At 37.9% G+C, this 15718-nt stretch overlaps 1 protein-coding gene and 1 pseudogene across 10 annotated transcripts in view; one reads left to right on the top strand and one right to left on the bottom strand.

Annotated features, from left to right (window-relative positions):
- MAGI2 (membrane associated guanylate kinase, WW and PDZ domain containing 2) overlaps positions 1 to 15718 on the bottom strand; it is a 1322716-nt gene that overhangs the window by 213225 nt on the left and 1093773 nt on the right. For all 10 annotated transcript variants that reach the window (XM_078060071.1, XM_078060067.1, XM_078060065.1 and 7 more), the window contains one exon: positions 4977 to 5615. In XM_078060071.1, coding sequence (XP_077916197.1) covers positions 4977 to 5615 — 639 coding nt within the window. The remainder of the gene's footprint in view (positions 1 to 4976; positions 5616 to 15718) is intronic.
- On the top strand, positions 14156 to 15479 carry LOC118536898 (dnaJ homolog subfamily A member 1 pseudogene; annotated as a pseudogene).

The following is a 15718-nucleotide window of genomic DNA, read 5'->3' on the forward strand; positions in this document are numbered from 1 at the left end:
CAAGGATGTCTGCTCATAATCACTTCCATGAAACATCATAGTTGAGTTTCTAGCTAGTGTTATAAGGCAAGGTAAAGAAATCAAAGGCATACAAATTGGAAGAGAGGAAATAAAACTGTACCATCAGACAACATAATAATCTATGTAGACAATCTTATGAAATTTATAAAAAAACCCAGAAGTAAGTGAGTATAACAGGGTTGCAATGTATGAGATCCAAAACAAGATCAAATGTATTTCTATGCATTAGCAAATGACAATCTGAAAATGACATTAAGAAAATAATTCCATTCCCAATAATGTCAAAAACAATAAAATAGCTAGGAATAAGTGTAACAGAAGAAGTGTAAGATCTGTGCATTGAAAACTACAAACCACTGCTGAAAGGAATTAAAGGAGATTAAATAAATGAAGAGATATACCATATTTATGAATCAAGAGATTCAGTGTTAGCTTGGAAATTCTTCACAAATTGTTCTACATATTTGGAGCAACACCATAATCTCCACAGTCCTTTATTTAAGATAAGTAAAATAAAAAGGATGATCCCAAAATTTATATGAAAGTGGAAAGAATCTAGAATAGCCAAGATAATTGTGAAAAAGGAGACAAAAGTTAGAGGATTCACACTACCTGATTTCAAGACTTGATATAAAGCTAAAGTAATCTAAAAAGTATGGCATTATCATAAGGATAAACATATAGATCACTGGAACAGAATAGAGTCTAGAAATAAACCCTCACATTCATGCTAGTTTAATAAAATATTGAAGTACCACAAGGCAATCCAAGAGGAAAGGATAGTTTTTTTTCAACAAATGGTTCTAGAACAATTAAATTCCATATACAACAAAATGCATTAGACCCTTACCTCACACTATCCACAGACCTTAAAATATAGATCTAAATGCAGGAGCTAAAATTATACAACTTCTAAAAGAAAGCAAGAAAAAGTTTGTGACCTCGGGTCAGGCAGAGATTTCATAGATAAAACACCAAAATAATAATCCACATAAGAAAACACTGATAAATTGGACTTCATCAAAATTAAAATCTTCCGTGCTTCAAAAGGAACCATTAAGAAAATGAAAAGACAAGCCACCGACGGGAGAAAATATTTGCAAACCATATATCTTATGAAAAACATGTAATCAGAATACATAAAGAACTTTTACAATGTAATAAGAAGATAAATAGCCCAATAAATATTCAGATGGGCAAAATATTGAGTAGTCATGCCATCAAAGAAGATATATGAATGCTAATAAACACATCAGAATGTTGTAAACACATAAAAAAATTGAGAAATGTAAATTAAAATTACAAAAAAGGTATCATTATACAGACACTAGAATGATTGTAATCAAAAAGACTGACTATACCAACTAAGGGCAACAATGGGCAGAAACTGGAAACTTCATACATTACTAGTGGGGAACGTAAAATGGTATAGTCATTTTGGAAAACATTCTGGCAATTTCTTAACAGTTTATATATGTATTTGTCATATAACCCAGCAGTATCACTCCTAGGTATCTCATCAAGAAAAATGAAAACATACACACATACAAACATTTACATCTAAGTGTTCACAGCAACATTATTTATGAATGTCAAAACCTGAAAACAACGCTAATGTCCATCCATTTGTGAATGGATTTTAAAAAGTGGTAGATCCATACAATGGAATACTAACTACTCAGTGATAAAAAGAAATAAACTACTCACACATGCACCAGCATGGGTGAATCACAGGAGCATTCTGTTATGTAAAAGACTATATATTGTATGATTCCATTGAGTGACTGATCGATTGATTGACTTAGTTAAAGATGTATTTATTTTAGAGAGAGAGAGAGCACAAGCGGGAGGGGCAGAGGGAGAGAGAGAATCTCAAGCAGACTCCGAGTTGAGCACGGAGCCCAATGCAGAGTTGATCTCACGACCATGATGAGGTCACCACCTGAGCAGAAGCCAGTAGTCCGGCGCTTAACCTACTGTGCTGCCCAGGTGCTCCTGTATGATTCCATTTATAAAAAATTTCCAGAAAGGCAAAACTATGCAGAAAGCATATTAGTGATTTTCTGGGGCCGAGGGAACTTGAGATGATGGATGTTCTAAGGATTATGGTGACTGTTACACAAAAATATCATTTTAGTGAAACTTATTTATGTATAAATTTTAAGTGGGTGAATTTTATGTTATGTAAATTACTCCAAAATGGTGTGTGTTAAAAATGAAATATACCCTAATAACCAAGATATTTAGAGTAAGACATATGTATGTATAATATCATATCATTTATAGTAAACATACTACGTATATTCATGCATGTGCTAGTTAAGACCACAATATTTCTGGGAGTATATATTCAAAAAACATGTTTGCCTCTGAAAAAAGGACTGAAAGTCTGGGACAGGAAAGAGAATTATTTTTCCATTGTATACCTTCTGACACTGTTTAAAAAAATTAAACCATGTATAGTATTGCTTTAAAAATTAAAAATCCTAGTAAATAATTAAAACAAACAAAGAACCACAATTCTGATAGAAGGACCCAGGCCTATGACTCTGCTCTTGAAGGTCTGGACGTATCTGAATGAGGCTATGAGCAATTTTGAGTAGCCTATAATAAGAGAAAGCAAAAGATGACTCCAAAATTTATATGAAAATGGAAAGAATCTATAAAAGCCAAAACAATTACAAAAAATTTCATCACAAAAACATGGTATTAGTTCCTTATAATTTCAGAGAGATGAGTGCAAATTGTGGGAATCTGGGGAAACACAAGAGGTTTTTGACTAGAAGTACTTTATTACAGGGTACTACATTCTGCAGGTCTACACTAGCCACAAAATAAAAACCAATTCCTTACCCCCAAACACAAGCAAAATGCAAACAAAATGTAACATCCTGGAGGATTAAAGGAGAGGTGGGAAAAATAGAGGGGGAAAAAAAAGAGCAAGAATAGGGTGGTCTAGCTGATAGCGGGCGTTTATATATACATAGGTGATTTCAAAATACTTTTTCCTGCTATGCCATGCCTTTTATTTTTAAAATTTTTTTAAAAGATTTTATTTATTTATTTGAGAGAGAGAGCATGAGCAGAGGGGAGAGGGAGAAACAGGCTCCCCCATGAGCAGGGAGCCCGACACGGGGCTTGATCCCAAGACCCTGGGATCACGACCTGAGCCAAAGGCAGACGCCCAACCACTTAGCCACCCAGGCACCCCATATGCCATGCCTTTTTAAAAAAAGTCATTATATAGGATATGTATACAAACTCGTTTCTATGAATCAGAGAGTGGCTATACTGCACAGTAATTTTCAGTATACCTTTTAATATCAAGAACCTGTTACAAAGATTTGCTTTTCAATTGCATGCTATGAAGATATGGCTTTAATTAAGAATATTTGTTTTAATCTTACACAAGCAATGGGAGAAATTAAAACACACTGTCAATATTTAATTACAAAGATTCAAGTGCTATTTTGTAACAACGCCTTAAGAAGGTCAAATTTAAGACTTCTGCTATCATAATTTCCCTTTTTAATATAGGAACATAATACTTTGTACAGTGTTGCTCAAAAAATGCCTAGTATTTGATGTCCATTTTCACACAAGGAATCAATAATGTAAATACTTCCTTGAAGTGGAAACACCTGCAGTGAGGGCCAAATAAATCATAAAAGGTGCTTCTTTCAAGCTTTGACTGCCTTCCTTTGCATTTCAAACCAACAGGGCTCTCCTGCTGTTTTCAGTGCTCTGAATAGACAATCACATATGTTGGCCACACTGTGTTCTTCACGCATGAGTTCCTTGAAGAGCTGCTCCTTCTGCCCCACCCTTGCTGTAGCTTCAGCGTTCCTTTACTCTCAACACACATTTCATGAACACCGATGGTGGGCCATTCGATATGAAGAACCATGACCACCACGTTAGGGAGTATTATCATCCCAATATAACAGCCGAGGCTTCTGAGGCTCCTGGACTTTAAGTGTCCCAAGTCCCAGAACTGGTAAGCAAAAAACCAGGACTGAGCCTGAGCCTTTTCCTTTATACTCTGTTTTCAAGTATCCTTCCAATCTGTGGCCCTTCCCTCCTTTCTCTCCCTAGTGTCACTGATAGTTAAGAGCAAAGTAGCAGAGGAATGAAGGAGGGGCCTTCCTCTTAGCCCCATTCCCTTCCCCAGAAGGTAGAAGGGAGGAAACCCCCAGGGCTCAGAGTTCTACCACCTTCCTCACTGCTCCGATTTCCATAGTTCACCTAGAACACCCAGCTTAGAACTTCAGCCCTAATCCTGTTCTGTAACTTCCTGCCCAGGTCATGGAAGGCACCATGAGTAATTATTGCTGGAGGAGTACCTTTGTAGTGGAAGAAGTTTCCTAAGCATCCCAATTCATGACTTGAAAAAGATTTTTCTGCGACAACCAGTTCCCAAATGTCCTGATGGGGATTATGAAGACTATATTTGACCTTGGACTGGGTTGAACCAGCTCCCACCTGCTAGCTAGAATCCTAAGCACAGTACAGAGCATTGACTCGATTGGAAGAACCAGATTTCTTAATTAAGTCAATGGGAAACCAGTTTGAGATCTCTACAACTGATAATATTAATGAACTTTTGGAATATAAACCACTCATATTTGGGGATTCAGGTTTTACCCTCCAAGTTCATACTAAGATACATTTGTGAGACAGAAAGGACTACTTTTATTGTGTTTAATAAAAAATAGGAAGAAAATATATATTCTCAAAATAAAAAAAAACAACCCATCGCTTCCTGGACTCTTGTTTTTCTCTCCTATTCTTTGACTTTTATTTTTTAACTCTTGTTTTTCTCTCCTATTCTTTGACTTTTATTTTTTAAAGTATGATTTCATTCAACTCGAGGAAAACTTCCATTTTTATGATAGTATGGTAAAGGTCCTATTATTTTACCTGCATATTTTATTACTGAGTAGTGTTTATCTTACCTCCTCGATGGATAATCAAAGAAGTCTCACTTCCAATGGGACAGTCCTTAAGTATATCCACTACTTCTGTATGGCTCAGGTTCTGTACATTCTGCTGGTTGATCTCAACAATGAGGTCGCCTTCACACAGGCCAGGGCATCCCTGAATGTCAAGTATTTGTTTCACCCGCTGTCCTGTAGGACTGTCAGCAATAGTGAAGCCAAAGCCCTGGGCACCTTTCACAATGGTTAAGGTCATAAGTTCAGCTTGGGTGGCCCCAGATGAAGCCATAGACACATTGTCGTCATGGACGGGTGGTGGATATGTGCCATCTAGTTGACCATCAGCTGGCATTGAGTGCAAAGAATGAGGCGGCCGATCTGTTATATCTGGAACTGACTGTGAGGTCCGAGAAATGTATTCCAAATATGTTTCATAGTTATGTCTTCCATTGACCATCACTGGAGGTGGCCTCTCCATTATTGCAAGGGGTGGCACCATGCTGTTAGCAGGATCTTCAGGATCGAAGGGCAAAGGGTAGCCACGACACAACACCAGGTTGACACTCTGACCAATAGGAACAGACTGGAAAAGTTTGACTACATCTGCATGAGTATGTCCAAGGACACAAACTTCATTAATATAGACAATGACATCACCTGCGAGGAAAAAGGAAAGAGATTGACAACATGAGGTAAGTTCAATTAAAGTTGACATAGAGAAATGGAATTATTTATGAGACTAGTAAAAGAGGCACTCTGTTTCTCAGTAAGCTGTGAGAAAATCAATTAGAAGAATATTTATTTATTTTATTTTATTTTTTTTTTTTTTTAAAGATTTTATTTATTTGACAGAGAGAGACACAGTGAGAGATGGAATATAAGCAGGAGGGGTGGGAGAGGGAGAAGCAGGCCTCCCGCCGAGCAGGGAGCCCGATGTGGGACTCGATCCCAGGACTCTGAGATCATGACCTCAGCCGAAGGCAGACGCTTAACGACTGAGCCACCCAGGCGCCCCAATTAGAAGAATATTTAAATTCACTGTAGGTGACCCAAGGTTACCAACAGGTCTGCCAACAAATACAACGATCAAATGATGAAAAAAAAATGCTATGTGTTTATTCTTGGAGTTCAGAAACAGCTTTGTGTTCAGAAAGAAAAGTTTAGAAGCATTTGTACATTGAGGAAGCACACATTCTATGCTTCTTTTTCATCTTCATTTCCATCTTCAGTGCAATTCAGTTAATAGAATTTCAAACTATTGAGAAGTAGTGGTCATAAGTTTTAGATGAAAAAGAAAGCCCCGGTATATGGGTTTTTTTGGAGTCAACTGCTACTTTTCTTTTTTATGGAAGAGGAAAGATTTTGCCCATTTATTTTCTCCATATATAGCAAGATGTAATTACAAAGGTTCTGTGTATACACAAGCAAAGGTCGAGAGCACTGGTTCTGGGATCAGGGATCTGGGTCCGGATCTTGACTCTACTCCTTAGCAGATACATGATATTGGGCAAGTGACGTACCTGCTTTGAGGCACAGTTCCTCATTTGTAAAGTTGTTGTGAGGATTAAATAAGATAATGCGGGAGAAGCGTTTGGCATTGTCCCTGACACATGGTGAGTGCCCAATAAGTGTGGACCACTATTAATATTACTATTGCTAAAATAAGTTGGAGGGGATTTGGGACCTTGGCTTTCAATAGAAGGCTGCCATAGACTCATCCTCTGATCTTAGATTAATTAATATTTCTGTAGATCTTTTTAAAAAAGCCATTTGTCTTCTCTCCCCAATGAATTATCATAGAGTTACAGATGTCCACTGGTTAGATGTTAACTTTATGATATTAAAAATGCCCTGAATGTTAACTATTCATTATAAAATAAAAATTCTGAAAAGCAATATTTCTTCCTTAAGATACAGAAAAAACACGCTTGTTTGAGATAATTGTTCAAAAATTTCAATTATGTATGAATAACAATTTTATTTTTAGAGAACTGCCCTATTATGGGTTGATATTTTTATTCTCACAAACCATAATATTTGAGAATTATGCTTGTAAATTGAGATTGTGCCTGACTACGCTGAGGAGTACATGAGGGATAAAAAGACATGTTTTCACAGACTGTCAAATGAGTAACTCAGCAGGTATTAATTTATCAGGATAATTCTGAAATGGGTAGTGTAAAAGGCTAGGGATTTCATACTGAGACATCCTTGCCCATCAAAATTGCAAACATCAAAAATGTAAAAACAGAGTTGAACTTTCAGAGTTAAATACTTCTCTAGCTTCTCTTAGGTGTCTGATATAAAATGGTTACTCCACTTTATGCATTCTAAAATAAATAATTCTATGAATAAAACATTCCTGAGTAAAATACTCTGAACAACATAGACTCAGTTAACACTTGCTCTTCCCAAATGCTAGAGACCTGCTTGAAAGTGCTAAAGATATAAAGAGAAAAGTCAAACAAACATTTTCTGGGATTCAGCTTAAGTGTGATTCTAGAAAATGTCACAGACTCCGTGATTGGTTAGATGGAACTTCACACTTCAATTATGTGTATCAGAAAGGGTGTTGGTGTAATGGTGGGGATTTTGGAGCAGGACTTAGCGCTGAGTTGGGATGAGCATCCTTTCTCTGCTACTATGATTCGCCATTGGACCAGGGCAAATGGGGACTCTTCGGCATCATTTTCAACTGGTCTGGTCATCCCAGAGTCCCAGAGAAGTATCTGATCCAGACAAACTCTTTTCTTCTCTTCCTCCCTCTTCTATTTTTAAAGTTAGGATCATCTATTTTACACATTACAAGGTTGAGAGAAGAATAAATACTGTGTATGACCATCCAACTCAATGATGAGAACATTGAACATATTAGTTGTGGTCCTCCAGGTGGCACCTCCCTCCCACTTATTGCCCTCTCCGAACATAATCACTGTCCTGCTTTATTCACATGCACTTCATGCTTTTATGACATATCCAGGTACCTGTAAATAATGTTCCTAAGTAAAATTTAATCCCTAAATAATAATATCCCCCAAAATATGGTTTTGCACATTTTAAAATCATTGTAAATGGTATACATATTAATCTTCTGTAATTTCCTTCCAAATGTATTTGTGATATTTATCTATTTGATACTTTTACCTCTAGTTCACTAATTTTCATTGCAATAGAGTATCTGTTGGATGGCTACATCACTACTTCATTAATATTTGTCCATTCTTGTGTTATTGGATGTTTGGGTTCTTGTGAATTTTTGGCTACTAAAGATAATTCTGCTAATAATCTCTTTCCATGGCCCTTGTGCACTTATGGTGGAGTTTTTCTGAGGTATGGACCTTGGCATTGAATTGCTGGGCCGAGACCATGTGCTTCTTCAACTTTGTTATGTCATGGCAAATGGCTGACAAAATAGGTCAAATTGATTTACACCCCTATTTCTAGTATATCAGAATTTTCATTGCTCCCTATCTAATATAATACTTGGCATTCTCAGACTTAATTTTCATCGATCTAATGGGTGTGATCATGGTTTTCATTTGCATTTCCAAGATTGCTAGTGAGGGTGAGCATCTTTTCATATGTTTATTGGCCATTTGGGTTTCCTCTTTAGTACATCTCATTTCCTCATTTTTTCCTATTTGGTTAGTCCTTTACATTTTTTTTTAACACATTGACTACTTTTCTGCCCACCTCCATTCTTTTGATCCAACATTTTTGGGAGGTTTGGGAGGCTGCATGGTGTAGCTGACATTACATGGGACAGGGTGTCAGAAGACTTTGGTCCAGTTTCCAGCTTCATCACTTCCTAGCTGTGTGACTTTCAAAACTAACTTAAATCCTTTGTGACTCACATTTTTCACAAGTAATGAGGAATAATAATAATAGCAACTTATTGTTCTATGGGAAATAACAAATGAGATCATGCAGGTGACAGGGTTTGTAAGGGTCAAATTGTTATGCAAAGGATGACTGCTATTTCAGTAATTATTATCTGTCCTTGGTTATATCCTTCTATAAAAATCAGGACAGTCCCACCAAGATATTCCCACCCCAGTCATAATCTAGGCTGAGTATGGGTTTCTGAGTGGGCAGATAAAAGACAGGAAGGTAACAAATGTCACTTTCCTCTAAGGCTTTCCCTAATTTTAAACACTGTTAACAAACTCCCCACCCCCCAAGCATGCTATGCCAGAAATTCATAGGAAAAAAGAACTAAGCTCTCCAGGTTCCCTGCCAGGTCTAGAGAGTGGTTATTTGAATTATAGTGATTAATGTTATCTATTTTTGAGTTTTAATGTGATCTTGCTATTTAGAAACAGAATGAGAACTATTTGTGGTTTAAAAGCAGTGTAAGACTGCTTTTAAAATTTATGGATATTTTCCACTCAGAGCAATTTTTCAAGTCATCAAGCAAGCAGTGATAAAGTGATATCTTTAGAGAGCTGTGCAGAAGCTTTCTGAATGTAAAAGATGAGTGGTCAGTTATCACAGGATAAAACTAACAACTTGACAGTACTCAACTGCTGACTTAAAAAAATGTGTATAGATGCCTAGACATTGCGTCATACCACAATTGTTGTAGATGGATTTGTAAGCAAACATTTGCCTGTTCAGATAGAACTAATTGGGTAGGATATTTATAGACTGTGCTGTATGGATGTCATTGACGTGTTGTGAAATAAAAATATGAGCCACCTGGTACATGCCATCTGATGGTGCCATGCCAAGTCCTGGGATGGACTGGGCTTCAGAGCACAGAAAGAGACGTCATTAGGAGAACTGGCTCTAGCTCAAGCCCCGTTGGCCTATTTAAGAGGGAGAATTGGGAAAAGAGTCACTTGATCTCTCCCTCTCTCAATTTATTCTTTTATAAAATGGGAATTAAAACATCTCCTCCATTTCCTCTTTCACACGGCTACTGTGAGAATGAGATCATGCTTGTGAAAACACTTTTAATTTTACCAAGGAAAGGTTTTCCATAAAAATAAAATGATGCATCTTGTTTGGAAGCCAAGCACCCATTTTCATTGCTGTCTTGCCTGCAAGTTTACACTGTTTCCTATGTGGCCATTCACTTCAGGCCTTATTGGGGCCAGCTGCGTTAGGGCTATTGACCTTGGGCCTATGAGGTCAAATTTGGAGTGACTGATGAGCTTGGGGTCTCCAATAGAGCTGGTCTCATAAAGACCCGATTCTCAATGAAGAGATTTCAAAGTGCAAGTGAAGGAGAGTCAGGCTGATGAAGCAGAAGTTTAAAACTGCTGGCCTGTATGAAAACATGTTCCAAGCTAACTGGTCCCTCTCTTAGTCATTGGAATCAAAATACACTACTGGATACCTCTTGGGTACTTCATTATTTTGGATAAAACAGGGCACTTTTCATAAGGCACTGCTTAAAGTGCAGTTATTTTTATACTTCTTTCTTCTGCTCCCACATTCGTTGAGTCACTGTGGTGTGCAAAACTTCCTTTTTAGCCTCTTTCACTTACCACCTGCTGTCTACCTTCCTTAACCACCATCTTGGACTAGACTAGAATAACTTACTTCACATTCCATTCTCATCCTGTAGTCTCCTCCATTAAATTCAATCTACTCAATTTTAGACGTACTGGTTAACGCTCTTTACCAGCAGGCTTTCCAACTTATTTTTGTCTTCGCCATCCAATAAGTTCCCATTCTTGTGATGCCGGTGTCTTAACTGCTCACAATTTACAACTTGCTCCTTGCGTTTTACTTGAATTCTGCTATTCCTCTCTTCTCATGGGCACTTCCTTTCTGTGTGTAATTCCATCCCAACTGATTCATCCTTTCCTTCACTTTTTCAAAGATATCTTCTGTTATTCCTGCTCCGATTGCTACTACCTCATCATATTTGTCAGTACAAATTCATCTCTGACTTTATTCCTTTGTGGGAGTTTTCTACCTGTTCCAAGTTTTCCCCACAAAATCAATAGAGTAATATTACTATGTTTAGAACTCTTCAGGTATTTAGGATACATTCGTATTGAATAAAGGATAGAAAGATTTAGAGGAAAACTGGAATAGATTTCATAGCTAAATTTGCTGCCTTTATTGTCTCTAACTTGTGTTTTCGCCAAGTCATCTAAATTTTTGCTAAAAGAAAAAAAATCTCACCCACTACTCCCATATATATATTATAATATATATATATAATATACATATTATATATATTTTTTGATATTGAATATTCATTCTCATTCTACTCTACAACCCCCCAAAAAACATAATAAATTTTGACATATACTTGTGAGGGTGTACAACTCAACACTTTAATTAAATTGAAAATAACTGCCCTTAATATAGTTTATTCTCCAAAGTGAAGCATTGTGGTATACCAGATGGACAAACAGAATTGAAGCTGGGTCTCTTTGGGTTGCTCTTCAAGCAAGTCATTCAACATCAGTTTCCTCATCTACAGAATGGAGATAATTGACATCTGTTCTACTTACCCTGTAGAAAAGAGGTGTCTATGAAAATGTTCTGTAAATGGTATAGAACTATTGTAATGTCACATATATAAATACATCTATTAAACTTTTAAACAAATAGATGGTAATGAGTGGAAAATAAAAATATCCTAAGGATGACAAAGAATAAATAGTTTAAATTTTTAAAAGGAAACTGCTGAATTTTATTAAATTACTTGACAGTTCGCTTGCAGAAATTTGAGAGGACAGATATGTTCATCCTTATAACTGAACACACTATTTCCCAGCAGGGAAGACTAGTGACTCATGAAAGTATGCTTGGATTCCTCATTCTTTTCTGGAATATAAATACAATGCACCGAGGGTAGAAGGATCAGATAGCCTGAACTGTTTGGCAGCGGTGGTGGAGGTGGAGGGTAGAACTTAGAACATCCACATGTGTGGCTCTTGGCATATTCTCTGCAATGTCACAAAGTGAGGAAGGCCTGGAGAGAAATACCCAAGAAAATAAATGGACCTTTGTCTTACTTTCTCAGGTTCCTTGATGAACCCGTTATAGGGTTCTATATCTCTTACTGCCCCAAAGTTTTCCCTTGTACCTAAATCTATTCTTTTTTTTTTTGCTTAAAAATCAAGACTATTTCCTTTATTTCTGTTCTCATAAAATAGAAACATCATTCTCTTGGATAATTTAAAGCAGTTTCTACATTTCCCAAATGGTCTCTTTAGAGTGAAAGTTATTGAAACTGCCATTAATTGGAGGAAATTCCACCTAGGAAATTCTGCACCTTCCATGGTTCTATTGGCTTTAAACATCTGTCCGGCAGATAGCATTATTGCAGACATCCTCCCATTATGCAGAAATGCAAAAACAAATACTTAGATTATGAAGGTATTAGAGGTAGGACAAAATGCCTTCATCAGAAAAGTCTTAGTTTACTAATTCTGATATGCTACATTTTAAGTCACATTGTGAATGAAAATGAAGTGAATTGAGCCATAGCACTAAAATAAGGTTCCAATGTTTTATTTTTTTTCTAACATTATAAAACTAAGTGTGGCATATGGACAGAGCACTGACTTAGGCGTCAAGAGATTTATGTCCTTATGCTAGGTATGTCAATAATTAGTGGTGTCAACACATCTCTGGTTCTTATCCCTCATTTATTCAGCAAGTATTTATTATACTCAACTACTACTGTGACTCAGGCACCATGTTATAAAAAGAGAAGATTGAACCAGATGATCTCTAAGGTAGTTTTTTCACTCTGAAATTCTAAGACAAAGGTTCTGGATCTACCTCTTAGCTATGTCTCCAATTGGTTCCTTCTTTTCTTCTCCTACTTCTACCACCTGAGGTCAGGATCTTACCATCTACTGTATGAACTTTTGCAATGTTCTCTCAGCTGGTCTTCCTGATGTCATAGCAGAAAAGACAAGGGAAGGAGAGAGGGGAAGCCTAACATACGAAATGATTCAGTGAGCCTGTGGGATTATGGAGTTCCCTAATCCTACCCCATACAGACCTCTAGGGGTACATGGGATTCTTAATAAAACCCCTCTTCTGGTCAGTATTGGCTCAGGAACCAAGAGAGTATGACTATTCTGCAGGTCAAGGACATTAGTACCACTGGCTGCCACCTGCTTCCCTGGCAACTCATCTTCTATATTATATTTGCTGATGTTTTTTCTACTTAACATCCTTCAGCGCCTGTTCATAGAGAATAGGGTCCAAATAGTCTAGCACAGCACATAAGGCTCTCGGTCTATATTTTCATCATCTCCTGCCTCTTTCCAACCTAGTCTGTGCTTCAGTTGCCCTAGCCAACAGCCATACCCCTAAATGCGCTCTGTTCTTTCCAGCCTCCTGCTACTCTCCAGGCTTTGTCCCCATTAACAAACTCCTAATTACCCTTGGAGACTGGTCTCACCTTTCTGACCTTCTTTCTGGCCACCTCCTATTGTTGACTGTTAATTACTTCTCCCAGTGTGTTAGTCTTCCTGACGGCTTAGTTCTTCAATCCACTTAACCACATTAACAGCACCTCGACTATCTGTGACCATAGTGACTACAAAATTTTAATACATATACTATTTACCTGGCATTTACAAACCCCATCTTACCTAATCTATATGAAATAGGCATTGTTACCTATACTTTATACATATGAAAACTGAGCCTAGAAGTTACATAACTTCTCTAAAGTCACACTGATAATTAGGTGAGATTTAAAAATCAAACTCAAGACTGCTACACAAATGTTAAGAATTTACAATAGTCCAGGACATATGTTGACTCGAGGACTCTTCTGTGCACCTCAAATCATATCAGTAGGAACACTGGACAAAGTATCTTTAATTCCTGAATATGAAAATGGGAGAGATGAACTGCAACATTCTTTTGATTAGTTAAGTTAGTGGAGGAAAGCAGTGAAGCAAATAATTGCAAACAGGGGAATCCACCACCAATAGCTCAGTGAACTTCCCACAGTCCTCCAAAATAGGCTGCATAGAAGGCTTTGAGAATTCTGAGGCAGGGAGGTGACAGGGCGCTGCAACCCACAAAACTCAGGAACCATCCTGAAACGTCAGCTCTGGTAAAAATTATTTCAATAGCGGTGTGATCTTGGGCAAGCAATTTCATTTTCCTCGATCTAGTTTCTGTTCAAGTAAAATGGAAAAGCCAGAAAACATCATGGGTAAGGTGCAGCTTTAAGAGTACCTACATCTTGGGCGGCTGCCCGAGCTGTGCCCAGCAATGCACTCCTTCCCGCTCCCCCACACCGGCCTCGGCCCTCTCAGCGGCTGTAGAAAATGGTGAAAGAAACCACTTACTATGATGTTTTGGGGGTCAAACCCAATGCCACCCAAGAGGAATTGAAAAAGGCCTACAGGAAACTGGCCTTGAAGTACCACCCTGATAAGAATCCAAATGAAGGAGAGAAGTTTAAACAGATTTCTCAAGCTTACGAAGTACTCTCTGATGCAAAGAAAAGGGAATTATATGACAAAGGAGGAGAACAGGCAATTAAAGAAGGTGGAGCTGGTGGTGGTTTTGGCTCCCCCATAGACATCTTTGATATGTTTTTTGGAGGAGGAGGAAGGATGCAGAGAGAAAGGAGAGGTAAAAATGTTGTGCATCAGCTCTCAGTAACCTTAGAAGATTTATATAATGGTGCAATAAGAAAACTAGCTCTGCAAAAGAATGTGATTTGCGATAAATGTGAAGGCCGAGGTGGTAAGAAAGGAGTAGTCGAATGCTGTCCCAATTGCCGAGGTACTGGAATGCAAATAAGAATTCATCAGATAGGTTCAGCAAATTCAATCTGTGTGCATGGAGTGCCAGGGCCATGGGGAATGGATCAGTCCCAATGATAGATGTAAAAGTTGCAATGGGAGGAAGATAGTTCGAGAGAAGAAGATTCTAGAAGTTCATATTGACAAAGGCATGAAGGATGGCCAGAAGATAACATTCCATGGTGAAGGAGACCAAGAACCAGGACTGGAACCAGGAGATATTATCATTGTTTTAGATCAGAAGGACCACGCTGTTTTTACTCGGCGAGGAGAAGACCTTTTCATGTGTATGGAATACAGCTGGTTGAAGCACCGTGCGGCTTTCAAAAGCCAGTATCTACTCTTGACAACCGAACCATCATCATCACCTCTCACCCAGGGCAAATTGTCAAGCATGGAGATATCAAGTGTGTGCTAAATGAAGGCATGCCAATTTATCGTAGACCATATGAGAAGCGTCGCCTAATCATCGAATTTAAGGTAAACTTTCCTGAGAATGGCTTTCTCTCTCCTGATAAACTCTCTTTGCTGGAAAAACTCCTACCTGAGAGGAAGGAAGTAGAAGAGACTGATAAAATGGACCAGGTAGAACTGGTGGATTTTGATCCAAATCAGGAAAGACGGCGCCATTACAATGGGGAAGCCTGTGAGGCTGATGCCATCATCCCAGGGGTGGTGTTCAGTGTCAGACTTTTTAATGGGGCCAGTGAGTAACACTGCTGGCATTTTATATGCAGTAGTGAATGAGTGAAGGACTATAATCATAGCTCAAACTTGCTATTGTTTTTGATTTAATATTCAACTATAGCAGTGTTTTAAAAGTTAAATGAAGAATAAACTCAAATATAAAAGCTCTGAAAAAAAAAAAAAAGAGTACCTACATCTTGCAGGAATGTGAAAGCTCTCCTACAAGGCACTGGGAAACTTCTGTGGTGCCATTAAACAGGTAAGTGACAAGCTTCTGGGGGCCTAGCCCAAGGTTCCTTGATTTTCTACAAAAGCGGTCAGTGA

The sequence above is a fragment of the Halichoerus grypus genome, chromosome 12, assembly GCF_964656455.1.
Source record: "Halichoerus grypus chromosome 12, mHalGry1.hap1.1, whole genome shotgun sequence".
NCBI classification, from domain to species: Eukaryota; Metazoa; Chordata; class Mammalia; order Carnivora; family Phocidae; genus Halichoerus; species Halichoerus grypus.